At 53.1% G+C, this 26,394-nt stretch overlaps 1 protein-coding gene across 1 annotated transcript; it reads left to right on the forward strand.

Annotated features, from left to right (window-relative positions):
- The first annotated feature begins 1,263 nt into the window (after positions 1 to 1,263).
- Positions 1,264 to 17,787, forward strand: RBPJL (recombination signal binding protein for immunoglobulin kappa J region like). The gene is made up of 14 exons (XM_059480560.1): positions 1,264 to 1,293; positions 3,373 to 3,476; positions 3,685 to 4,037; positions 4,076 to 4,151; positions 10,618 to 10,743; positions 12,566 to 12,636; positions 12,864 to 12,979; positions 13,844 to 14,018; positions 14,775 to 14,912; positions 15,375 to 15,484; positions 15,902 to 16,042; positions 16,683 to 16,838; positions 17,026 to 17,129; positions 17,514 to 17,787. Exons 1-14 carry the CDS (start codon positions 1,264 to 1,266, stop codon positions 17,785 to 17,787), a joined length of 1,974 nt encoding a protein of 657 aa, XP_059336543.1.
- The last annotated feature ends 8,607 nt before the right edge of the window (positions 17,788 to 26,394 follow it).

Raw genomic sequence — 26,394 nt, forward strand, 5'->3', positions numbered from 1 at the left:
TGATCAACAGGGGACAGATCCACTCTCTTTAAAAAGCAAATGCTCTTCTGCAAACAGGTCCTTGGAGGACAGCTGAGCTGGGCCAAGAGACTTCAAACCTTGGAGAGAAGGATGTCCTGGCCATCCAGAAGCTGACGCAGCAATCCATTGCCCAAGTTTTTGTTTTGGGAGGAAGGTGTTAGCATTTTTTTCCCCCAGAAATATGCATGTTCAACCACAAAGGAAAAGTCATGGGCCCAGACCAGCCACTGGGCTGGTGCAGAGTTTGTCAGCTAAGCTCCTGATGCAGCAGTGCTGGTATGAGATTGAGAGTTCCCAGCAGGACAGCTGCCTCCCAGATCTGCTAGGACCACAATCCCAGATGACCTCAGGAAGTTTGCATGGCACAGACAACCACAGAGCCCGCCTGCTATTCCAGCCCAGCAATCACAGATTCATTGCCTGACCTCCTTCTCAAAGTCTTTATATCATATTTCTCACTCTAGAGATGTGACTCAATGTGTTGGCATAAGAAAACACGCCAGGAGAATTATTCTTGTGCCTCTCCCCTTTATCCTACCCATCCTGCTATGTGTTTAATTGAAATAGCAGAAAGTGAGGAACGTCTGGCAGCTGCGGAAAGGCACGCGGGGACTTTTTGTCCCTCCTCAGAACAGAAAAGCAAATTTGTGTAGATACTTTTCACAGGGAGAACCTCAAAGGTAGCACAGGAAATGTCTCACACCCAAATTCACAGCTTCCACGTCCCTCTGGCAGCAGGAGATCTGTCCTGGGACTGGGATGCTGTCACCCCTTAGGAGATGCATCAAAGGAGAGCTTCACCAGCAGCACAGTGGCTGTGGCCTCCCTTCTGCCCACACTGAAGAGCAGGTGACATTCTGGGAAAGCCATCCAAGCCCAGCTGCAGGTGTGTGAGCTGTGAATGCCCAAAGGCAGTGTTTGAGCTGTATGAACTCCCAAAGGCAGTGTTTTTCCACATGTGGAGCTTGCCTGATTTTGCAGCCCAGACAGAGACTCTTGTACAGGGGGTTATCTCTGCTGCCAACAGATCTGCTCCCACTGGCTCCTGCCACAGAGCATGCCCTCATATGGATCCACAGACTGCAAAGATTCCTGAACTTACACACTGGCAAAGCACAACACAGCCCAGAGACAGAAAAGCTGGAGTCTGGAGAGAAAGCAAGGTACTGCCACCTCTCTGCAAGGGACAGCAGCTGAGCCCTGTGGATGTCCCTGAGGGGCACCAGAGGGACCAGGCTAGGGATGGACTCGTGTGCAAGCAGAGCCTTCAAGGTGAGAGGATCAGAAGTTTGCAGATAGACAGGCAAAGACAGAATATTGGTGGGAAAGATGGATTCTGACTCCAGTAAAAAACGCCAGGAAGGACAAGCTGTGTGAGAACCAAGAAAGATTCAGGCACAGGACAAGACTCAGTCTGGAGCATCCCACGTGGAAATGCTGCCATTGCTGTGAACCAGCCTCTGGAGTCTGCTGGGCACACACCTCTACCCTCTCCTGCTTTAACAGAGCTGGTTTAAAACCCTTTCTATTTAGCCCAGGCAGGAGAAAACCAAAGCCTTCTAAGAGCTGAAAACATTACCTGTCACCCAAAGGTACATCTGTGCTGTGAGTACCTACAGGGGAGTGATGCTCACCAGCCCCAGCAGGTAATGCAGAGCACTGGGTCAGGGTCCCCAGGGCCAGCAGATCAGTGCAGCCCTTGTGGCAGCTGCATGAGCTGCTGAAGGTGCCCAAGTGCTCAATTTGCTACTGTGTGAGCCCACAAACAGGATTACTGAGAGGTAATGACAAGTGTCAGGAGCCACTCAGCCTCCTGGCTTGGCTGGAGGAGACATCTGGCATGAAAGGGCCCAAGTGGTGCAGGGGGAGTAGCTGACTTTTATAAGTTTCTTCATAAGCACCACTCCCATCTATTTTATTTTTTTTTCTGTTTTTTCTAGGTCCCACTTATTCACTCACAGTAGGGCCTGTCTTCTGTAAGTCCTGTGTGTGTGTGTAGGTACAAACTCTATTTATCTCCCCTCCATGTTTCAGCCCTATTCATCAGGCATTTGTAAATGGCATTTTATGAGTGCTGAGTTTTTAACAGGGCAGGCACGCTGCTCCAGAGCGAACAAAGGGGCCCCTATTGGAAACTTTAAAGATGTTTAAACAAAGACTTCTCTTGAAAACCTTTAACCCCTCATGCCAACCTCAAGGGAAACGCTATGTTATGAGCAATGGGAGCACAAACATCTTCTGTGACCACAGATTTTCTACAACAGGCTGCCTTGTTGGCCACAGCTCCTCTGTTTGCTCCAGCCACCAGGCAGGGCAGCCCCTGAGCCCATCTTGTTCTGAGCACATACGGTTTCTTTAATTCTTCAACAAAAAATGAAAGTTACAACTTCCACAAAAATCAACAACAGCTTTTTCCCATTGGATGCAGCAATACCCTGCCTGCTTTGATGAAAAGTGTTGTTTTACTGCAGACACCAAAATCCGTCGCCTGGTTTCCAGAGGGAAGTTTGCATTTTGGATGAGGCTGAATTTATCCATATCCTGGTGGCAAAGATCAGGGCTGAGATCTGAGAGATTTCCTCACACACAGCTTTTTGCTGGTATCAACAGCAATCTAATGAACTCCTGCAGAGATTGCAAGAATCTGCTTGTGAAATGCAGTTTCTACTTGTTATTGAGAGCCTGCACACTCACTGCCTGGGATTAACTGCTCCTGTCCTTGAAAAAATAAAAATCTTTACTATCAAGAGATGCTACAGAGTGTCCCACAGGGAGATGTCCCACAGGGAGAACTTCATAATAACTTTATAAATAATCCGGGTTTAAGTGAAGCAAAAATCCAGTGTGATTAAGCAAAAGAGGCAAAGCCCCATGCTTTGTCTCAGAGTTGGACTGAGAACAGGCCCCTCTCACGGACCCCTGCTCCCCTCAGTCCCACTGCACCCATGGTGGCTTCTATCGACACAGGACTGTCCCACTTCCCTGCCAGCCTCCTTACCCACTCTGCAGCCTGCCTGCTGAAGGATTCAGCAGCTCTCTGCTCCACAGCAAAGGCTGTCCCTGCAAAACCCCAGCAGAGCACATACCACCACCACAGCATGGATCTGCTCAGCTCACTCGAGTGCAGGTCCACACAAACACCATGAGTGCAGAATAATCTGATTTTCCAAACAAGTTTTCCCATGCAATTGCTTGGAACAGAAATGCCCAAAGCTAATTTTATCCTGTGTAACAGTTGGAATGATAAGCCGAAGGTGGGTGATTGCTTGTGCAAACGAGTATGCACAGACCCAATTTTCCAGTCGTGCAGAAACAAACTTAGGGTACACTTCTGAGCTTATCTTTCTGCAGGATCTCCATTTCCTGCTGCTCAGCACGCCTTGCCCAGGTGTACCAGACATTATTATTCTCTGCTATGAGATCCTCGGCTGTATAAGCAGGGACCTGCCCGACAGGTAGGCAAAAGGCGAGCAGGGCAGGCAGCGGGAAGAGCTCACTCACATCGCTGCCACAGCACCGAGGAGCCGAGCGGGTTCCGTGCCCCGGCACCGTGCGCCCGGGGACCGGGAGGGCTCCAGCCCCCAGACGGGAAGAAAAACCCTTTGGGGCGAAGGATGTGCTCTTCCCCTCCTCCCGGCTTTGCTTTCTCCTCCTGGCGCCCAGGATCGCCGCTCCCCTTCCTGCCAGCCCCGCTCCGAGGAAAAGCGCCCTCGGAGGGTGCCAATGTCCGCTCGGCACGGCGCACAGCCCCACTGGACCGGGCTGGGACCGGCACCGGGACCGGGATCGGAATCGGGACAGAAATCGAGATCGGGATAGGGATCGGGATGGGGATCGGGAGCGGGACCAGGATGGGGATCGGGACGGGGACTGGGATCGGGATCTGCATGAGGATCGAGACCGGGACCGGGACTGGGATGGGGATCGAGATCGGAATGGGGATCGGTTCCGGGAGCGGGACACGGATCGAGATCGGGATGGGGACCGGATCACGGACCGGGACCGGACTCACCCGCGCCCTCCTGACCCTGCTCGTGTGCTGTGCTCCCCGCAGGAGCGGCGGTGCCCGCGGAGCCGCCGCCTCAGCCGTGCCGGGCTCGGAGCCGCTCCCCGCCGCGCTGCTGGCTCAGGTACGCGCTGCGGGCGGTGCGGGGCGGCGGCAGCGCCGGGGCCCGCCGGCTTTAACGGGGCGGGGGAGCGAGCGGGGGGGCGGCGGGGCGGGCACGGCCCGGCCCCGGGGCTGCGCCGGGAGCGGGGGGGAACGGGGGGAACGGGGGGAACCGGGGGCTCCCCCCCGCCCCGCCGAGCGCGGCCCCGCGGGAGCTGCGCGCAGGTGGAGCCGGCACCGGAGGGTGCCGGGACGGGACGGCCGGGGGCTCACGGGCGAGGCGGGCCCCGCTGCTTTTAGCGGTTTTGCTTCATTTTTTCTTTATTTTTCTCTGTTTTTCCTTTTTTACCCCTTTATTTCTCTTTCTTAATTTTTTAAAATTTTTTCTTTATTTTCTCTATTTTATTTATTTATTTATTATTTTCTCTAATTTATTTATTGTTCTTTTTTATCTTGCTTTATTTTTTCTTTATTTTTCGCTGTTTTTCCTTTTTTACCCCTTTATTTCACTTTCTTAATTTTTTAAAATTTTTTCTTTATTTTCTCTATTTTATTTATTTATTTATTTATTATTTTCTCTAATTTATTTATTGTTCTTTTTATCTTGCTTTATTTTTTCTTTATTTTTCTCTGTTTTTCCTTTTTTACCCCTTTATTTCTCTTTCTTAATTTTTTAAAATTTTTTCTTTATTTTCTCTATTTTATTTATTTATTTATTATTTTCTCTAATTTATTTATTGTTCTTTTTATCTTGCTTTATTTTTTCTTTATTTTTCTCTGTTTTTCCTTTTTTACCCCTTTATTTCTCTTTCTTAATTTTTTAATTTTTTTTCTTTATTTTCTCTATCTTATTTATTTATTATTTTCTCTAATTTATTTATTGTTCTTTATCTTGCTTTATTTTTCTTTATTTTATCTATTTCTTCTCCTTTCGCTTTTTTCTTTTTTTATATATTTTTATTATTTTCTCCTTTTCTCCCTTTTTTTTTTTTTTTTTTTACCCTTTTGTTGTCTCTTCCCCTACTGGGGTAATGCATGTGGTAGCCCCATAAACTCAAAAGTTCATGAAAAAAGGAGAGTCTAAGCTTAATACCCATTTGACTTGCAGTGTCCTTGGAGTTTAGGAGCATCAGTGTCCTTGGAGTTTAGGAGCATCAGCAGGTAGTGGTGCAGTGTGGGGAGGTGGGTTTGAGCCAGGAGACTGCAGAGCAGAGCTTGGAGGGCTGTAGAGCCTCAGGTTAATTTTCCATCAAGAAGGTCAACTGATGTGCATTGGAGATCTTCAGCAGAGGCTTCTGGGAAACTCTGGAATAGACCTTCCCAGTCCCCCAGCGCCTAGATCAGTCTGGTGGTGGCAGGAACCACCTTTAGTGCTTTTTAGGACTGTGTTGTGGTGTTTTAATAGCATTTCCCTTCTTCTTTGCACACGAGGAACAGAGAAAGGAGACTCCAGTAAATCACTGTCTGAATTTTCTAGCAGATGTACCAATGCTGTTTTATCAAACTTGGGCATTTTGGGGGTGTTGGTGCTGCTGAGGTGCCCAGCCCAGCTGGCCCCTGCTCCCTGCAGAGCTCACTGCCACAGGCTTTTCCTGCTCTCAGCCGCTGCTTGCCCTTGGTGTGGTCAATAAATCCCCCAGGCCTAGAAAAGGCTGAATTTCACTTGTGTGTGCAGTGAGGAAAATACAGGATTTATAAATACCCATGCATATACAAGGGCTGTGGGTTGGGTTGGTCTGGATTAAAGGAGGTATTGAAAAATGAGGGAAGCCAGAAACTGCAGGCTTCTCATTTCTGTGATTTCTAATGGCTTTTCCTTTTGCATAAACATTGCCTTGACTCCATACCCAAGAGCACTGCAGGCGTTTTCTCCCCTGATCTGCACAAAATATAACCCAGACCTCTAAAATGGATATTTTTTATTAGGATGTTTGGTTTCCCCAAACTGAGGGAAGAACAGTTGCCCTCTGTGGCAGCAAATCCCCACCAAGCTTCAGGGCAGCTGTATCCTGAGCAAGGCAAACCACAGCTCCTTTTTTGGGGGGGAGAAAAGCAGAAAATTAGGTCTCTGCACTTCAATTCAGAGTGCTAACTGCACTTGGGGACACTGTTACTGTGAGTTACAGTTCTTGTCTAAAGAGGTGATTTAAAGACCCAGTTTTTAAACAATAGCTGCTGGGATTGCATTTTGGTCTCCAGAGTTGGGTACTTTCATTCCCAGGGGACCAAATATATCAGATCCTTTCCTGAGCTGGTGGAGCTCACTGAACTGAGCTGGTGGAGCTCACTGAACTGAAAAGCAGCAGGGCAGAGGGCAGTTTGCTTCTCCCGGTGCCTGTAAAGCGCTTTTTCCTTCTGCTGCGGTTGCCCCAGGGTGTGGGCATCACACAGAGGTGATGTGTGGAGCAGGGCATGTCCCACACAGGGAGCAGCATTCCCCAGCTGCAGGCAGCACAAAGCACTGAGTGATGCCCCTGAGCACTTGCTGCAGGGAGGGAGAGGGATAATTTTCAGCTGTGGTGTTAAACATCACTTCTCCTAAAATCAGCCACGGGGCTGTGGGGTCCAGCCCTCCCAAAGCCTCCCGGCGCCTCGGTGTGCCCACATGAAACAGCCCCGTGCGAGGTGGTCCAGCTGCGTGTCTCCTGTGGAAAGCACACAGAGCACTCCTCCTTTTCTGCCTCATTTCCCATGGGAGAGGGCACAGGAACCCAGACAGGGTTTACAAATCCCCCGGGGTACCCTGGGTGTCCCCCAGCTCAAGCAGCAGGGCAGAGACACCCTGGAGATGCACCACAAATGCTCTCACAGCCTCTCCTGAGGCACAGCCTGACCTAAAGCAAAGGAAAAGCCTTGGTGAGTGGTGCCAGGCTGAGCAGGGGAGGGGAAAGGCTTACAGAAATCAGTGTAGGAGAAAGGTGGTGGATGCCCCCTTGCTCCCCCTCCTTTTTCCACATAATGCCCAACTGTGTGGAGAGCAGCAGAGCCCCAGCCAAGACCTCAGGCTCTGAAAAGGCAGCTTTTAGTGAGAGCTGTGAGAGCCCAGCCCGTGTGGGGCTGCTAACATGACACTGAACTAACACTGCACTACAGCCTAAGCATTTTAATAATTTAATATAATAAATGTCAGAAGGAGTGAATAATTCTCTGTAACCCTGAGGAGGCTGGAGGTGCCAGAAGGAGCCAAGTGGGCATACTGAGCTGCTTTAGCAAGAGCCCTTTGACTCTCTGAAGAGAAATTTATAGCAGATGATGGATGCTGGGTGGTCGCCTCTGTGGGCAGAATGGCAAACACTGTTCAGGAGTGCGTCACTCACACAATTTAGCCCCAAAATTTGGAAGGCAAGGGCTGCAGAAAATGGACAAAGAAAAGAAAGCCAAGTTTCTAGGTAGCTGTTCCTCCAGCTGGACATCAAATCTGAAGAGTTCTCATCTGTTTACCTGCCTTTGGCATGCACATTCCCCCTTCAAGCAGTGAGTAGCACGGGGATAATTGTTCCAGAAGGTTCTTTAATCATCTCCAGGCAGTGACCCACGTGCCTCTGGAATTCTGCAGGGATGGCAGGGAGCAGTGATACCTGCACAAGCCTGGCCCTGCCCTGAGCCAGGGCTGTGGGAGGCTCTGCAGAGCAGGCACTGCTGCTGCCCACACTGTCAGCACACATCTCAATCCACAGCTTTTGGCAATTCACTCCTGAACACTCCCTGGCCTCCGTGCCAGGCTGTTCCACACTTTGCCAAGGGGTTAATAGCAGAGGAGCCCCACAGGGAGACATCAAGCTGCGTGGATGGGCAGTGGTGACTGCATTGGTGACACTAAGAGGGATGGAGCATGTGGCTCTGCAGCTGAGGCACAAGTACCCAGCTATGCTCCTAATTTTACACAGCACACTGAACCATGAGACTCACCAGGAAAAAATTCACACACCCAGCCTGGTTCTTCCCTGCTGTGTGCCCGTTGTCTCTGACAAACTGAGGGTGAAATGCTACTGAACAGAGCCAGCCAGGTTCAGTACTCATTTAACACTCTGTTAGTTAATTTAACACTGCATTAGTGTAAAAGGGTATCCAGGGTCAGGCCAATTTCCTTGATATATTTCCATATTTATCCCAATCATAATAAGTTGTTCTGAAAAAAAAAAAAAAAAGAAAAAAGAAAATAACAACTAAACCAACCAACCGGAAAAAAAAAAAAAAAAGAAGAAAGACCCAAAACCAAACCCAGAGTTTTGCTGAGAGATTCCCAAATAGTGCTTTTATATGAAGGAAAGGAAAAATAGCAAAGGCAGATCAAAGCTGAAATCACACCATTGCTTGGCAGCAGAGGAGTGAAACAGCTGCAGATTGCCACTATGGAAAAAGATGAAATAACTTTCTTATGGGATCTCTTTGGCTGTGCAAAGATATAAACTATTCATTGCCTAGGAAGAGGAGTGAAACTCCAGCAAGCCTAAGTGACCCACCCTGGAGCAGCCACTGGTGGGATACTGGTAAATATAAAGCTCTGTTTCAGTGTGCTGCAGTGCTGGAGCAGGAGTCTCCCAGCACCTGGATGGAGGGAATAGGTACAGCCTTGGCAAAGGAGCTGCTTGTCACAAAATGAAAGCCTCGTCCTTCATTTGCAGATAAACAGCTTTTAAAAATGTCCCAGTTGATCCCAAAGTTCAAATCCTTCAGCAGAGCTCTGGCATTTTTTGATTGGAGGGGAAAAAAAGGAGAAAAATCATTATCTGGGGTCCCATTGAGTGCTGTGGGCTGAGCCCAGAGCCCTGTGCTGGCAGCAGCTCTGGGGCTGCCACAGGAGCAGAGCCTGGTGGCAGCCTGTGCTCTGCACTCAGCAATGGCCATAAAACATTCATTTTCCAGGCACAGAGCAGCAGTTAATGCTGTGGGTGACACTGACACTGGCCCTGGCTGTAAATCTGATTCTGGCAGGGCTCTGGTGATTTATATTTACTAGCTAACACATCTAGGATAAGGAGCTGGGAACAAGGAGGGCAGGAGATTATATTGCCCCTCTGGTAACCTAACAGAGCACATCTGTGCAGTGCAAAGTGTCAGGTCCCCGTGGCACTGCTCAGAGAAGACACTGGGCATGGATTTGTTTATATGGGACATGTGGTTTTCTTCCTCAACAACAGCAGAGCATCAGCTCCATCCAAAGGTGGGAAAGCTGGAACTGAAATGTGTTGAAAGTGAATTGCAACATGGTGTAAAAGCTGTAAGGGGCACAGCCTTTTTAAAGCACTGCACTGTGAAGAACAGAGCTGGCAGGCAAACCCTGCTAGCAGGATGCCTGGGGTGACTGTGTGCAGCTTCTCCTGCTCTGCCCTCTGAGCCCAGAGGAGCTCAGCACGAGGAGCCTGCCTTGGGGTGATGGCAGGACCAGACTTACCTCTCCTCGCACATCTGATCATTTCTGCTCTCAACTTTCTCCCCTTCTAGCCCACTTGAGAGAGAGACTTGTGTTTAAAGGGAATGCTCCCCTGCACATCTCTTGCAAGCTCCTCCTTGGGTGGCCATGGCTGATGCCCCTAGTGTCACCCCTTTTCCCCAGTGGTGCCCTCAGCCCCCAGATGCTCTCTCACAGTTACTCTGCCCTGTGTTTTCCACTGTGGCTGGAGCTTCACAGCCTTCTCTGGGCATTGCTTTGCCTCTGCCTCTGATAGGAGAGTCATTGACCAGCTGGGTCCCCTCAGCAGGAGCTGTGTGTTCCCAGTGACCACATTGACAGATGTGCCAAGGAGGGACCCCTAGACAGGCATCTCCTCTGGTTTCATCTTATCCAGTCAAATATCCCAAACTCAGAGAATGCTCCTGTCCCAGACTCAGGGGGTTTAGGGGCTTTCAGCAGGGCAGGAGCTGTGCTGTTCAGTGAGTGGTGCACCACAGAAGGCCTCCACAGCTGCCATCCCAGAGCTCTCCCCCCCTTGCACTCGTGTCCCTGGTGGCAGAGCAGGGCATCTCAGACCCACCTCCTCTCTCTGCAGCTGGTTAACACCCAGCCTACCGAGTTAGCAGAGTTAAATGCCAGGTGTCTGGAAACTCCTTCTAGTTAATAGAGCAGAAACAATCAGCAGAAGCACCTACTCCTTAGGTCTCAGAGAAAAACGCAGCTGTTTTCACCCAACATCCCTTGCAGAAGCCAGTGAGTGGCTCAATCTTGCAATGCAGCTCCCAGCTCACCCAAAAGCCATACAGCAACAAGCACAGCAGGCTGAAAAACAAATTAATAATGAGTTAGGGTTGCATGGGGGGCTGGAAGTCTTAGAAATGCTCTCTGTGTGTTTGGTGGCAAACTGGTGAAGCAGTTACTCCATCGTCCAAACTTTCTGTTTTTCAATGCCAGCCCCATTCTGCAGTTCCTTCTGAAGCCTTTCCACCTTCCCCACCCCATCAGGCTGGGGATGGAGGGAGCTCCTTGCTGCCTGCAGGGCTGGGCAGGAGCTGCTCTGGTGCCCCCATGCCAGGGAAATTGTGTCTTGCAGACCCAAGCCGTGCCAAGGCAGCCTGCTCCAGGACAGCGTGAGGAGGTACCTGCAGCTGCCAGCAGACCAGACAGTGCTCATCCTGCATGCCAAGGTGGCTCAGAAGTCCTATGGCAACGAGAAAAGGTGGGAGATTGTCAGGACCAGGCAATAAGTTACATAATCTCCATATATCACACAAAGCTGATTGTTGTTTATCAACAAACCCATGCTTTTATATCCTAATGCACTACAGGTTGACCTAACTGGTCCTCCAGTCAAAACACCATCACCATGGGCTAATTAAAAAACACCCTTTGGTGAACAAATCTCCATAACTCATTCCACATGTTCACAATGCCAGGTGCAGCAAGTGAAGATAAGAATTGTTTCTCATTCTTTTCTCTGATCCTCTCACAGCCTTTCCCAGAATGAAGCTGTAAAGTTGTGTGTTCCTCTCTTGTGTGGCCAGAGAGCTGCTGCCACAGGAGATGGTCCCAGCTACCCTGATAGCCACTTCTAAACCCAGCTACCTAAAGCTTCATTTCAGCCTTGCTGGATTTCACTGATCTAAACTGGTGAAATTTAACCCCCCTATTCACTCATCTTTTCATCCAAAGCCATCATTTATTTTCCATTAATTTAATTACACAAGAAAGAATTATCTCCAACCTGTATCCATCCCAGTTAGACATTCCCAGTGGAGAGGTTCTTTCCATGCAGCAGTAAAGAAAGACAAAGTAAAAGAAATCAAGATTCTGTTCAAATCTCAGCCCCCAAGAAGGAAAGGCTGATGTTTTAACTGCCCTCTAACTCTTGCATTAAAATCAGCATGGCCACAGGAGGGACTGGGCTGTTTCCATCCATGCCAGTGGTCTCCAAAGCTGCTATTTTTGAAAATCCTCCCCACACTGAACACCTTGAGGTTCTGGCTTGAATCTCCAAAATTGCCACTCACTAGCAGTGACGTCAGACTGCAGCACTGCAATGTAATTAATCCTCCATTAATCCTTGAGATATAAATACTGCTCCGTTATTACCCAGCATGGAGCAGCTGGGAGGGAACCAGCTCAGCCTCCAAGGTGCAACCACCCAGACCCCAGGAGACAGCTCTGGGATGGGCTGGCTGTGCCTACAAAGCTCTCACCACATCCACTCTCCTGCCAGGGGCTGCTGGTCCACAGGTAAAAAAAGTTATTTCAGGACTGAATCTTCCAGCCAGGAGGGAGCCCTCTCATCACAGCCTCTGCTCCTGACCATATGCAAGGGGTGAAAATCAGATGCCAGGTCTGAAAAGGGAGAGAAAAACCTGCACAGAGCTCCCAGGTTTAAGTTTGAAGGTGCTGCTGCCATTTTCCTTAATAATGAGAGTCAGGGGCCTGCGCTGTGGATGAGTTGTTGAAATAAACTTGGACCTCCAGGGCTCCAAGATATCCAACCCCCTGCACTGGTGTTTTCTCTGCTAGTGCTTTACTCAGTGTCCGTAGAGGATGAATTTACACCATTCACACAAGTGCAAAGACAGTGGAAACCCAAATAAAACACAGGAAAATGGGCTTGCAAACTCCTGGCTATGGGTTTATTTGCACTGGGCTGCAGAAGTGATTGTGAATGCAAACTCTGTTCCCAGCCTGCTGAAACTCCCACATGGCAGGCAGGCAGGCAGGCAGGCAGGGGCTGATGGCTCCCTGTCTCTGGGAGAGCTGGGGATGCCAGGCTCCCTGTCCTCCCATGCCAGGGCCATCTGTCACTGCTGGGATTGTGGCCACAGTGGCAGCACCAGATGTGGCAGCTGCCGAGGCTGGAACCAGGCACAGGGTCCCCAGCCCCTGGCTGAGCTCCCTGTGCCTCCCAGGTGCAGGAGTGTCCCCAGTGAAGGTCTCTGCTCTCAGCACAGCCATGCAGCCCCTCCTGAGCACCTTCTCAGGGTGCTGGAGGGCAGTGAGAAAATGCCCTCTTGTCTCTGCAGGTTTTTCTGCCCCCCACCTTGTGTTTACCTGAGCGGGCCGGGATGGAAGTTAAAGCAGGAGCAGATAAAAGGTGAGCAGAGCCCTGGACCTCTCCTCCCTCTCTTCCTCCACCATGCCTCTGCAAAGGGGACAGTGAGTCTGTTTATGTTGGTTTTGGCCCTCCAAACTCCTTTCTTGCTCAAGCCTGAGCCCCCCGAAATCCAGACCCAGGGAGAGCTGGGGCTTGGTGATGCTGTGCTCCTGGAGAAGCTGAGCCTGTGCAGGGGGATGGAAGGTGCTGCTCCTTGTCTGTTCCAGCCAGGGACCTGGGAGAGGCTGGATTTCGGGTGTGTGGGTACATGGGGCTGGACAGCATGGGCAGCAGCCTGATGGAGACGCAGAAGCTGAGCTTTGAGGAGCAGCCAGATGCAAAGGTAAAGCCCGTGGGGCTGTGGGGATCCCCCTCATGCAGGGGCTGGGCTGTCACCAGCAGCACCCCACACCCTGGGATGTCACACCCTCCCCATCCTCAGGATGTCACAGCTCTTTCTTCCTAGCCATAACTCCCCACTCCCACTCCCCACACCATTCACACGAGTGCAAAGACTGTGAAAACCCAATAAGACACAGGAAAGACTGCTGTGGTATGTGCAGCAATCCAGGCAGCCCAAAGATCCCTGTCTTTCTCTGAAACCATATTTTCAGGTCAACAGGACTGTAGCTGTCAAAATCTGCACAGCTCCCTCAGCCCTGGTTCCTTTTCCTGCTTGTCACAAAATGAAAGCCTGGTCCTTCATTTGCAGATAAACAGCTTTTAAAAATGGCCCAGTTGATCCCAAAGTTCAAATCCTTCAGCAGAGCTCTGGCATCTTTTGATTGGAGGGGGAAAAAAGGAGAAAAAGCATTATCTAGGGTCCCTGAAGAGCATGGGGTCTGAGGCAGGCCAGGAGCTCACAGAAAGAGCCTTTGTCCACAGTGCTTGCCTTGCTGCTAAAGCACAGCATATCGGCCAGGCTGAGGGAAACCATAAACCCAGGGTGATTTCTCATGTTATGTGGGATAAATCACACATGAACATTCATTTCCATAAGGAATACTCTGCGCCCAGTGTAAATAAAGCCTCTGCTGATCCCCAGCTCTTCATTCCACCTGTAATAACATCTCTGGTCGTTTCTCCCTTTAAATGAACCCGGGGCTCATTGAAGGGAGCTATTATGTCATTGTGGGGTGGTGAGGAAGGTGAGGAGGGCTGGTGGGGCTGGCTGGAGCTGCTGGCAGCCCCTGTGTGCCCCTGGCAGGGGTTCAGCTGTGCCAAGGCCCTGTACATCTCGGACACGGACAAGCGCAAGCATTTCCGCCTGGTCCTGAAGCTCTTCTTCAGCAACGGGCAGGAGATCGGCACCTTCCACAGCAAACTCATCAAGGTCATCTCCAAACCCTCGCAGAAGAAGCAGTCCCTGAAGAACACGGACCGTGAGTGGCTCTCTGGGGAGGGAGGTGGGTGCCAGCCCAGCATGGGATGCTCTCTGCTCACAGCTTGGCTCTGGAGGGACCCAGGCTGGACCCAAATGTTTCAATGCTGTGAAGGTCCCAATGAGGAGAGAGAATGATGCAGCTGACTCCATGGATATCAGAAGGCTAATTAATTATTTTATTATACTATATTGTTCTATACATCTAAAACTGAACCTGCCAAGCTCTCAACACTGCTCACACTGCACTGAATCTTGTGTTGTGACTGTCACCTGACAGTCCTCACACACACACTTGGCCCTGACAGGCCAAGGAAACAAAACACCATCACTTTGGGTAAACAATCTCCATATTGCATTCTACTTTTGCATAAACGCAGGCACAGCAAATGGTAAGAATTGTGTTTTCTTTCTCTGAGGTTCAGAGAATGTGAATCCCAGAAATATTATTGGGAAGAATTGTGCCTTGCTTTTCTCTGTGAAGGGAAACGTGGCTACGTCCACAGCCCATGGGAACTCCCAAAAGAGGATGTAGAACTCCCAAAAGAGGATTTATCTGGCACAGTGATGTCTCATTTCCAAGTGGTTCACCCAGCACGGGGTGTAATGCCGTGATGCCAATGTGGTCCCCACACCATGGGCCTCACCCCACTCACACAGAGGGGAGGGTTTTGGCTTCTGGATACCCAGGAACCAAGGCTTGACAGAGCCATCATTCAGTCCTGGCAAGCACTAACCCGGGCACCTCTCCCCTCAGTGTGCATCTCCTCAGGCTCCAAAGTGTCCCTCTTCAACCGCCTGCGCTCCCAGACCGTCAGCACCCGGTACCTGTCCGTGGAGGGAGGAGCCTTCATCGCCAGCGCCCGGCAGTGGGCAGCCTTCACCCTCCACCTGGGTAAGGACCCTCGGGGACAATGATGCCACCATGCCTCCAGCCCTGGCTCTCCCGTCCTGCAAAGCCGGTTCTTGGGGGCAGAAAGCATGGGAATTAGCCAGGGGAGGCAGGAATCCAGCTCAGTCTCACCTCTGCCCGGCATTCCTGGTGCGTCTCTGGACATTTCCCACTGGCTTTGAGGGCACAGGGCTGTGACTAGGGCTGTACTGGTCTGGAGGTTTACAAATCCAAGCAAGAAATTGCCTGGAAGAGGCCAGAGCCCAACAATATTCCTGCCTTGCAAGGAATGGGCCAGAGCCCAACTGCTCTCCCGGGCTGGGCTCCCAGGAAATGATGCTCTCTCCAAGCATCATTCCCTATGAGCCCAGGTAAGACAGCAGCAGGAGCAGGGCCAGACCTGTGCCCAGCTGGGTTAACCAGCTCTCCAGGCTGACTCTGCCTCTCCCTCTCCCTCCCGGGCAGCCGACGAGCGCTGCAGCCGCAGCGAGTTCCCCCTGCGGGAAGGGTACATCCGCTACGGCTCCGTGGTCCAGCTGGTCTGCACGGCCACCGGCGTCACGCTGCCGCCCCTGGTGAGCCCCTCACACCCTGGTGAGCCCCTGGTGAGCCCCTGGTGAGCCCCTCACACCCTGGTGAGCCCCTGGTAAGCTCCGTGCCTGTGCTGCCAGCGCACAGAGCCGCCCACACCACGGCTCCGAGCGTGGCGCCGAGCCGGGGATCCATGCTGGGAATCTGTGCTGGGGATCCACACCAGGGATCCATGCTGGAGATCCATGCTGGGGATCCATGCCAGGATCGATGCTGGGAATCCGTGCTGGGGATCCATGCCGAGATCCACACCAGGGATCCATGCTGAGGATCCATGCTAGGGATCCCCACCAGGAATCCATGCCGGGGATCTGTGCTGGGATCCACACCAGGGATCCACGCTAGGGATCCGTGCCAGGATCCACACCATGGATCCATGCCGGCGATGCTGCTGCCCACAGATCATCCGGAAGGTGATGAAGCAGTACGCCATGCTGGACGTGGATGAGCCCATCTCCCAGCTGCACAAGTGTGCCTTCCAGCTGCAGGGCAGTGACCGCATGTACCTGTGCCTCTCCACAGACAAGGTGATCCAGTTCCAGGTATGCCAGTGCAGGAGCAGGATGCTTGCTGCCGTCTCTCCAAGCTCCTGTGTTGCTTCAGGCTGGGGAGCGTGTCCCTGGGAGGAGCCTTGCATCCAAACTCAGGGCAGAATCATGGCAAAGCTTGAGTGGGGACGCTGGAACTGAGGTCTTTGAAAGGAATCACAATCCCCATTTCCCCATGAGCAAAGCAGTCACTTGCTGGAACCAAGATGCTGAGGGTAGAAGCCAGGCATCCCATCCCCATTCCCCACCACCTCCTCTGCAACAGTAATCCTAGCTCAACTATTCATCCCCCTAGCCTTCTCAGCCTCAGAACTAATACTCTTACATCACATTCAAAGCCGCCCTCATCCCCACTCCTATCCTCATCACACAATGAGGAAACCAACCAGAACACCTGAACGCTGGCATTTACCTCCTATTTTATACACTCACCAGCTCACTCTCACTACTAATTGCTATCCTCCACCTGCACAATCAAATTGGTACACTACACTTCCCAATGCTCAAACTCTCACATCCTACATTAAACTCTTCTTGATCGGGCCTGGCTGCAAGCCTAGCTCTTCTACTAGCCTTCATAGTTAAGGCCCTCCTATACCACCTGACATATTTGGAGCTCTGACACTCTCCACAGGCATCTCCCTGCCCGAAGGAAGCCAACAGGGAGCTGCTGAACGACGGCTCGTGCTGGACCATCATCAGCACGGAGACAGTGGAGTACACCTTCAGCGAGAGCCTGGCGTGCATCCGCGAGCCCGTCAGCCCCGTGCCCCTCATCGCTGCCCTGCAGGTGGGCACAGCCCCGGGCTGCCCCTCCCTGTCACCTGCCTGCCTCGTGCCTCCTCCTCCTGAGCCCTTCTCCCCCTGTGGCACCTCCCATTCTCAAGTGGGAATGAGATGCAGAGGCAGAGCAGCCTGCGGGAGAAGCAGTCTGGCTTCATAACCCACCCAGCCCTGCCACACTCTGCCTGTCACAGCTCACAGGTGGTGGGGACGTGGCCATGCTGGAGGTGCAGGGGGAGTATTTCCATGCACACCTCAAGGTCTGGTTCGGAGATGTGGAAGCAGAGACCATGTACAGGTAAGGTGGATAGGGGAGCTGAAGGCAGGGAACAGCAGGCAGGTGTGGGCTGTGCTGGGCAGGTCTGGGAAGGATGTGGCTGCAGACACTGGGGACAAGGACACTTGCAGGAGCAAGGAAAGGCAGGAATGGGTCTGGTGCCTGCTCTCTGCCCTGGCTGCAGTCTGGGCATAGCCATGGGTGGGGAATAACAGGGATTTCAGGGAACTGCAAACAACCAAGCAGCCCTGGCAGAGAGGAATGCAAGACTGGGAGGAGAGAGGGAGCTGGGTGGAGACTCACACTGAGCTCCAGGATGGAGGAGAAGTGCAGACACTCAGTGCTGGCTGCCCCTGCATGGGATCTTCCCTGGTTAATGCACGTTTTCCTCTCCTGCACTGACAGGAGCCCCAAGTCCCTGGTGTGTGTGGTCCCTGATGTCTCTGCCTTCGGCAGCGACTGGAGGTGGCTGCGCTATCCCATCACAGTCCCGCTCCTGCTCATCAGGGATGACGGCCTCATCTACTCCAGCTCCTTCACATTCACCTACACCCCGGAGCAGAGCTGCATCCCAGGGCAGCAGGTCCTCTCTGATGTTCCCCAGGACTCAGACAAATTACTGGACAGCATCCACCAGGAGTTCACCAGGACCAACTTCCACCTCTTCATGCAGACCTAGCAGGCTGGGCTGGAACAGGCTTGGCCTCCCTGCTGGCCTAGGGAAGGGGAGCAGCCCTGAGCCATGCTGGAGGGGCTCATCCAGGGCTTGGGGTGGCCCTGCCAAAGGGCTCTCCCCACTCACTGAACCCACACCGTGCTCCTGTGATTTACTGATTTATCTCTTTCTCACAGCAGCATCTCACGCTGCTAAGATCTCACATGAGAGCATCAATAAATCAGGCTTGAAGGACTCTGCACTGCTTCAATTGCCTTTTTACTGACTTGCATGATTTACCTGCATGCTGGCATCGAGCACCACAGCTCCCTCAGTGTCCCCAGGCCATATATTCAAAGTCCAGGAGGGACAGGGATAATGCCCAAATGCAACCTTAAGTGTTACTGATCCATACCAGGAATCCCTGCATCGCTGCTGTGCTTTTCAGCTCAGCAGGAGCTGCTTCCCAGCAGCCAAATACCCAGCACCAGATGTTTTGGTTTTTTATTGGAGGCCCAAATGGGGTTATTTAAGAAGGAAAAGGGAAAAAGAGAGAAAAAACTTCAGTGTGAAACCCAGCTCCTCCCTAGCTGGCGTGGCTCTGCCAAGCTCTGTTGTTTTATACAATTAGACACACTGCTGGCATCAGCAGCAAACTGCTGATTTGGATGCCATAAAAAGCAGCCAGCTTTCCTGGAGCTGGACATGAGCATTTTGCAGAGTAGGCGTTAAAGGCTTTATTTAGATCTCCGTGGCATCCAAAGGCCCATGGTGTACCTGGAAACCTTCTGGTTTGGCAGTCCTGAGCTGGGGTTTGAAACAGCCCAGCAGCCAGACTACAGTGGCAGCCAACCCACCCTGACCTGGGGGCAGGGGAGCAGGGGAAGCACAGCCCCCATGGCCTGCAGCACCCGGAGCAGCACCTGGGTTACCTGTGTGTTCTCAGTGATCTGGAATGTCTCAGATGCAGCACTGCCCTGTGTGCAGTCCGTGCTCAGCCTTGTTGTATGCCCCCCATGCCTCACTGTGGCCCCAGGTGCTGAATTTGGGGCTGCAGAGGACTCACAGCCTCACACCAGCCAGCAGGAGATGCTCAGCCATGCCTGGATCTTGGCCTCCCCCCTCTGCAGCTTGTACCTGTGTTCCCATGGGAACACAAGAGCTTGGGTCCCATCATCCTCACCCAGGGCTTCCCAGGGAGCAGCACCTCCCTAAACTCCACCAGGAGACGGGATTCCTTCCTCCTCAAAACAGGAACCTCACTGAGGGCAAAAAGCTGTAGCAGACACATCTCTGCATCTGGAGCTGCTGTGGAAAACTGCGAGAATGTTACAGCCTGTGCCAACAGCCAAGGGCTGGTGGAGGAAAAGGCTGGAGGAGAGCAGAAGGATGATCACATGGAGATCCACAAGGGATCCAAAAGCAAGTTCCTCCAGCAGGAGGCAAAGTCCTAATGTGCTCATTTGGTGTTGGGAGAAGTGGTACAGGACTCTACTGCTCCCATTTCTGGAAAATGCTCAAATATCTTACACAGCTCTGGGGGCACTGGGGGCTTCCCCTGTGCCGCTGCTGGGCCACCTCATCAGCCCACACTTACCATGCCCTGCACTCACCTCCCCAGCAAATCCACCCCAGCCCTAATGCACCGAGGGTGAAATGCAAGAAAATACTTTAATCAAGTATTTTCAATCAACCCAGAGGATCCCCCACATTTCCCCCAACAGCATTTCCTCCCCCATCTGCTCAGTGGAGGGCTGGAGGGCTGTGCAAGGATGGGCTGAAGCCTTTTGGTTGCTGCCTGCATCAGGAGTATCCAGAGCCCTCAGCTCCTCAGCCCATTCTCCACCCTCACAGGCCAGGGCATAATTCACATTTTATGAATGGAAAGCATCCTGGGTTATATTTAGCACCAAAGGGCAAGAGGAACGCTGCTTCTTGACTTCAGGGGCTTGGAACAAGCCTGCCTTGTTATGTTTACAGCACTTTGCTGGATGGAGAGGCCAAGAAAGCTCTGAGTGGCTCATTCTTGCAGCCCGATGGATTGAGCAAACAGCCGCAGTAATTCAAGCCACATGGGGAAAGGGGAGAGGTGGCAGGGCGGGCTGGGGGAGCCTCCCGGGGCTCCTGCCTTCCCCACCGGCCTCTGCCTGCCTTTAATCTGCTTTTCACAGCGGGTCCCACGCTGGGGACGAGGAGCCGGGAGCTCCTGCAGGGGACACTCGCCTGCCACAGGAACAGATGCTCCCATCGCGCCGGGAGCGTGGCAGAGCTGTTTATTTGCATAATCGCTGATTAACACAAATGTCTCGGACAGGAGCCAGGCAGGCAGTTGCGTGTTCTCGCTCGGGAACGTCTCTGCCGGATCCCACAATAACGCAGCGTGTGTCCGGGCAGGGAGCACGGCCCGTCCGCCGGCCCTGGCTCTGTGCTGCCCGTCTGACAGCGCTGCTCTGAGCTCTGCCAGGCAGCCAGGAACACGGGCATGAAAACACCTTTACATGGCTCCAAGAGCTGGATTTAGGAAAAGCATCGAATGCTTGAAGGATGCACGGGATAATTCATGTGTAGGATGTGGTGTGACAGGAGCATCTCCAGGTGATGGTGAGGCTGGAAGGCGATGGGGATCTGCAGCTTCTGCCCGTCCCCAGGCAGCAGAAACACGTCTGGACATAAAATCGGGCATGAAAACACCGTTATATGGCTCCAAGAGCTGGATTTAGGAAAAGCATCGAATGTTTTAGGGATGCACGGGATAATTCATCTGTGGGATGTGGTGTAGCATTAGCACCTCCAGTGATGGTGAGGCTCGAAGGCAATGGGGATCCCCTGCTTTCACCAGCCCCACCACATCAAGCAGTCACTTCAGGTCCCAGAGCAGAGCATTCCCTTTAAAAACATCAAGAAGAAAATGAAATCCTGGCTTTCCCGCCGTGACACAGCATCCCAGAGGAGCGCTCAGCCCGTGTTGGTGCCTCCCTCCCTGCCCGGGCTGTGTCACTGAGCTGTGTGGAAGAAGCTGCTGCCATCTAGTGAAGCCAGCCCGGTGATCACAGTGACTGCCCATCGTGCCCGGGGCTCGGGACAGCCCGGGACACACGCTGGGCACCTCCGGGGAACATCTTCTGTCCAAATCAAAGGGTTTGGCTGCTTTCTGAACAGCCCCTGCGCTGCATTTTGCCCCACATCACCCAGCAGGTTTTCCTGTGGGTTGGTTGGGTGTTTTTCAGAAAGGGGAGGGCAGCTGTGGGACAGTGGAGGGTGGGCACTGTCCCTTCCCTGCTCACTCAGCCCAGCTGGTGGCACTGCTCCTGGCACTGAGGTGGCAGCTGGGCTGGATTGCCTGTAGGACAATTTGTAACCACACCTGCAGGAAAACCAGAAAAACTCTGTTAAAGCAGGGGATTTACAACCCCTGAGTGCAAGGGGTGGGTGAAGGGGGAGCTGTAAAAAGTGGGGCTGTTCTGTAGCAGAGGTGTTTGCCTCAGCAAGGACAGCCCCAGGGCAGGTCCCTCTGCTGTGCTGTGACTCGGTGACCTCCCTGACAGGAGTGTGGCAGTTCTCCAGGTTCTGTCCATCCCCTGTGGAAAAGCACCAGCAGGGAATGTGCACCAGGATGAGCAGCAGACACTCACTGAGAGCAGCCTGCCTCCCCTGCTCTGAGCCCCCACAGCCCAAGCACAGCCTCCAGGAGGGCCAGGGGCCCACAGCCCACCCTGTTCAGTGTAAATATCTGCATCCTGGCCCTCAGGAGCAGGGGATGTGGGAATGCTGCTCTGCCCATCAGCCAGGGGAAGGGAGCAGGGAGAAACCTCTTATTGAAAGCTGCCCCCAAGGTGTTGGTGCCCAGGGCACAAAAGGGACTCAGCCAGCCAGACTGAACCAAGGGGCTGTGTTGTCATCGTATTTCAAAAGTTCCATACATTCTCAGTGATTTCTCACAGGCATCTCCTTGCAGCACTGACTTCTTCTTCTGCACAATCCAGCCAACGAACACCAAATCTCTTCACAGCACAAACAACAAACTCCATCTCTCTTCACAGCCAAAACCTCCAACTCTCTTCTGGACCAGCTAACCCACTCTTTTGTAGCACTCTTCCTTACTAGTCTCAGCTGTGGCCTATCAAGGGCAGGCCTGTTCCTAATTTTTGGTGATCAGTACAGCTGCAACTCCTCAGGGGTGAGATTACCTTCTGCACTATCTTTATTTTCTCACATTCTATCCTCCCACAGGGCCAGTCACTGCACCACAAGGCATAAAATCCCTCTCCTAGCAAGGCTGGTCCCAGCACTGCCCACACACCCCAGTGGGGTCCCTGAGCATCCCACCATGGGCACTCCCAGCCCCAGCACACAGGGCCATAGATCTGCACAGTGCCCAAAAACGCTGTGCTGATTTTATCCTTTTTCTGACAGAGCTATAAATTACCCAGCTGGGCCTCAGGATGCAAAACTATGCTGGGGCCAAAATAAGCCAAGCTGGGTTGCTGAGGAATTACAATTACCTGCTCAAGAGGCTTCAAGCACATCAGGAACTGCTCAGGCGTGTGGCCCTGCTGGCCAGGCTCTGAAATAAACCCAAACAGCAGCAAGGACAGAGTTAGACACCCGTGGGTGCCTGTGGCACCAGCAGTGCCAGGAGTGGGTGTTATTAGCCCTGAGACTGCCACGCTTCTGTGCCCAGAGCCCTGGGCACTCAGCCCTGCCCATGCAGCCAAAAAGCCTGTGGAAAATTAGGCTTGCTTTTTGTCAGTGGTTTTGGGTATTTTGCCTAAAAGCAAGCTGAAAACAAGCTAATTCCTGTCAAGCTCTGGGCTCCCTGCAACTCAGGGAAGGACCAAGCCCAGTGGTCAGCAGTGTCCCCAAGGCTGGAACTGGGGTTTGATGGCCTCTTTAGGGGTGGGGTCAGTGCTGGCACAGCTCCCTGTGGTCAGCCCCACGCTGCAGCACTGCTGGGGGCTTTGGGGATCCAGTGAGGGGGACAGAGCACTGGCAATCTCCTTTCATCCTGCTCTCAAAAGAAACACATGCATAGTTTTCTTAGGATTCACTAGGGAAGGAAAGTTGCTTTTTAAACAGCTTAAATAAACAACTGGGCTTGAAAACATGGCCCTGATTTCCATGCACTGCTGCAGGAATTGGGGTGCAGAGCAGGCAGGCAGTCACAGATCAGCACTGAGGAGGAAAGGACTGGACTCAGCTCCCTCCCCGTGAGGCCAGGGGGGATTAGGCACCAGTGGAGCTGCCAATGGAGGGGCTGAGCAGCACCCCTGGGTGCCCATGCACAGCCCCAAGGCTGTGGGGCTTGGCAGGACCCATGGCTTTGCCCAGAGCACTGTGGGGAGCAGGCAGGACCGTGCAGTGCCATGTGTGTCAGTGTTCACAGGGGTCTCAGGTTGAGGGAAGAGACGAGGATCTGACTCCATGTTTCAGAAGGCTGATTTATTATTTTATTATATGTATTACATTAAAACTATACTAAAAGAATAGAAGAAAGGATTTAATCAGAAGGCTAGCTAAGAATAGAATAGGAAGGAATGATAACAAAGGTTTGTGGCTCGGGCTCTCTGTCCAAGCCAGCTGACTGTGATTGGCCATTAATTACAAACATCTAACATGGGCCAATCACAGATGCACCTGTTGCATTCCACAGCAGCAGATACCCATTGTTTACATTTTGTTCCTGAGGCTGCTCAGCTTCTCAGGAGGAAAAATCCTAAGGAAAGGATTTTCCATAGAAGATGTCTGTGACAGCCATGCATGGAGCACACTGGCACCCGGCTGCGTGGTGGTGCTGCCTGCAAGAACCCCCTGCCCCACGCCCTGCTAAATCAAACCTCCCGCCCTGGCTGGTGTGGGCTGGGACAGCTTAGGGGTGAAGCCTCAGCTGTCCCACTGATGCCCCTTGCTTCTGCAGCAGATTTGGCCAGAGGCAGAAGGAAAGGCACTTCATAAATGAACAGCAAGAGCAGGGTGGGTGCCAAGAGGCAGGGTGGGATTTGCTCTTTGCTTTCTGCCTTGGGGTGCTCACCAGGAGTGTGGCTGTGCGAGAGGAGCCTCCCCACTGCAGCTGTGGCTCCCAAGGAAGCTGGGGATGCACCCAAGGTTTGTTCTTAAGCCCTGCCCAGTGTCACCATCCCCCTGGGCTGTTTTTGTGGGTGTGCATGGTCACTGTCCCCTCACACCCTGCTGAGCACCAACACGTGTGTGTGCCCACAGCCCCGGGCTGTGCTGGGGGGTTTGAAGGGCTCTTTGTTCCCCTGTGTAATTATACCTGAGCAGCGGAATAGGAACGTGCTGAAAACCCCTCGCTGGACCTTTCTGACGGAGCCGGGCCTGAGGCTGCACAGTGGCTCCATTGTTCCCCTCCATGTGCCTCAAGCAGCCAGACCAGCTCCTGCACCCCCCACTTCCCCAAAATAACCAGCCTGGGAGTATAAACCAGGTCTTTTCCCTCCAATACTGGGCAAAATGCCCCAAGGCTCCGCCCTACCCAGAGCTGGCAGGGCAACACTGTGGCAGCAAGGGCAGGGCCCACAGGTCAGGCAGTGCCTTTGGCACTGGGGACATCCCCAGCACCCAGGACCTTCACAGAGCTATGGGGACATCCATGGGGACATAAAGGGAAATCCATGAGGACATCCATGGGACTTGTATCCATCCCTGCCCATGGCCAACCCCACGGGCGGAATGGGGCAGGGGGGAAGGCAGAGGGGGGGGGAAAAAGGGGGGGAAGAAGGGAGGAAAGGGGAAAAAAGAAAACAGGAAAGGACAAATTCCTGCATCCAGCAGGATTCACCACCATTAGTGAGATCACAGAATTCCCACCCACAGCGGGGCAGGTCGGGCAGCCTGTAACCAGCAGAGACGGCCCCTAAAAGATGCTCTTGACTGTGGGAGCCAGCAGGAAGCCCCCTAAAGGAGCCCTTGGCGGTGGACGGCAGCAGGAAGGTTCTTAAAGGTGCCTTTGGCTTTGGGAGCCGGGGCAAGGCCCCTAAAGGTGCCCTCGGCTGTGGGAGGCAGCGGGAAGGTCCCTAAAAGTGCCCTTGGCTTTGGGAGCCGGGGCAAGGCCCCTGAAGGTGCCCTCGGCTGTGGGAGGCAGCGGGAGCGGGGCAGAGCCGGGGGCAGGGGGCCCTGCAGTACCGGGCATGCCCAGGAGGGGGCAGCAGACACGCGGGGAGCGGGACGGGATAACGGGGAGGGATAACGGGGGGAACCGGCGTAACAGGGGGGAACGGGGATAACGGGGAGGAACCGGGATAACGGGGAGGGATAACGGGGGGAACCGGGACAACCGGGGAACCAGGAGAACGGGGAGGGACAGGGATAACGGGGGGAACAGGGAAAACGGGGGAACCGGGATAACGAGGCGAATCGGGATGACCGGGGAACCAGGATAACGGGGAGGGATAACGGGGGGAACAGGGATAACGGGGGAACCGGGATAACGGGGGAAACCGGGACAACTGGGGAACCAGGAGAACGGGGAGGGACAGGGATAACGGGGGGAACAGGGATTACGGGGCAACCGGGATAACGGGGGGATAGGGATAACGGGGGGAACAGGGATAACGGGAGAACCGGGATAACGGGGGGATAGGGATAACGGGAGAACCGGGATAACGGGGGGAACAGGGATAACGGGGGGAACAGGGATAACGGGGGGTACTGGGATAACCGGGGAGACAGAGCCGGGATAACGGGGCGGGGGGGGGGGGTTGTGGCAGAGCTGGGGTAACGGAGGGAACAGGGACAACGGGGGAAACGGGATAACGAGGGGGATCGAGATGACGGGGGGGGGAACAGGGATAACGGGGAGGAGCCGGGATAACGGGCAGAAGCGGGATAACGGGGGAAACAGGGATAATGAGGGGAGGCGGATAAAGGGGGGAAACAGGGATAATGGGGCAGGGGGAGCAGAACCGGGATAACTGGAGTAGTCAGGATGATGGGGAGGAACCGGGATATCGGGTGGGCCAGGGCGTGTCACGGTGTCCTGCCACAGGGAGCCCAGCTGAGCACCTGGCTCAGCACCCAGGGGTCTGGGGAGGGTCATGGGATGCTCATGGCAAACACCACAGCTCCAGGCCACAGGAATTGTGCTCTCCCAGACTCTGCAGGTTCCAGGTGTTGGGAACAGACACAATCACCAGCACATCACTGCTGTGAGCCATTTTGGCACCTTTGGCACACAACCCAGTGCCTCAGCTCACACTGCTAAACAAGGGGCTCAAACACCCACAAACATCACCTCAAAACCCCCTGGAAACCATAAAGGTCAGCAAGGTTACACCTAATTTTGCAGCTCCTCCATGTCCCTCATTCAGGGAGCATTTGGGAATGACAGACCTTCCCTGGCTGCTCAATCACATCAGTACCTGGGAGGGTTCCAGCTATTTTTAAGCCAGATAAAGATCCTCAGCCTTTTGGTTTTAAACCAGAGTAGCACTAAGAAAAAAAACCAAAAGTGCCATCTGTGAGGTCAGAGATGAAGACCAGGAATTGTCACAGTGCTGGTGCCTCTCAGCACACAACCAGGTACAGGCAGGCTGGCTGGAAGGGCAGGAAGGCAGATGGACAAATCCATCTCAGGAGCTGGGGCTCTGCAAGGACAGGCAGGCAGCCAGGCTGGAG

The sequence above is a fragment of the Ammospiza nelsoni genome, chromosome 12 (assembly GCF_027579445.1).
Source record: "Ammospiza nelsoni isolate bAmmNel1 chromosome 12, bAmmNel1.pri, whole genome shotgun sequence".
NCBI lineage: Eukaryota > Metazoa > Chordata > Aves > Passeriformes > Passerellidae > Ammospiza > Ammospiza nelsoni.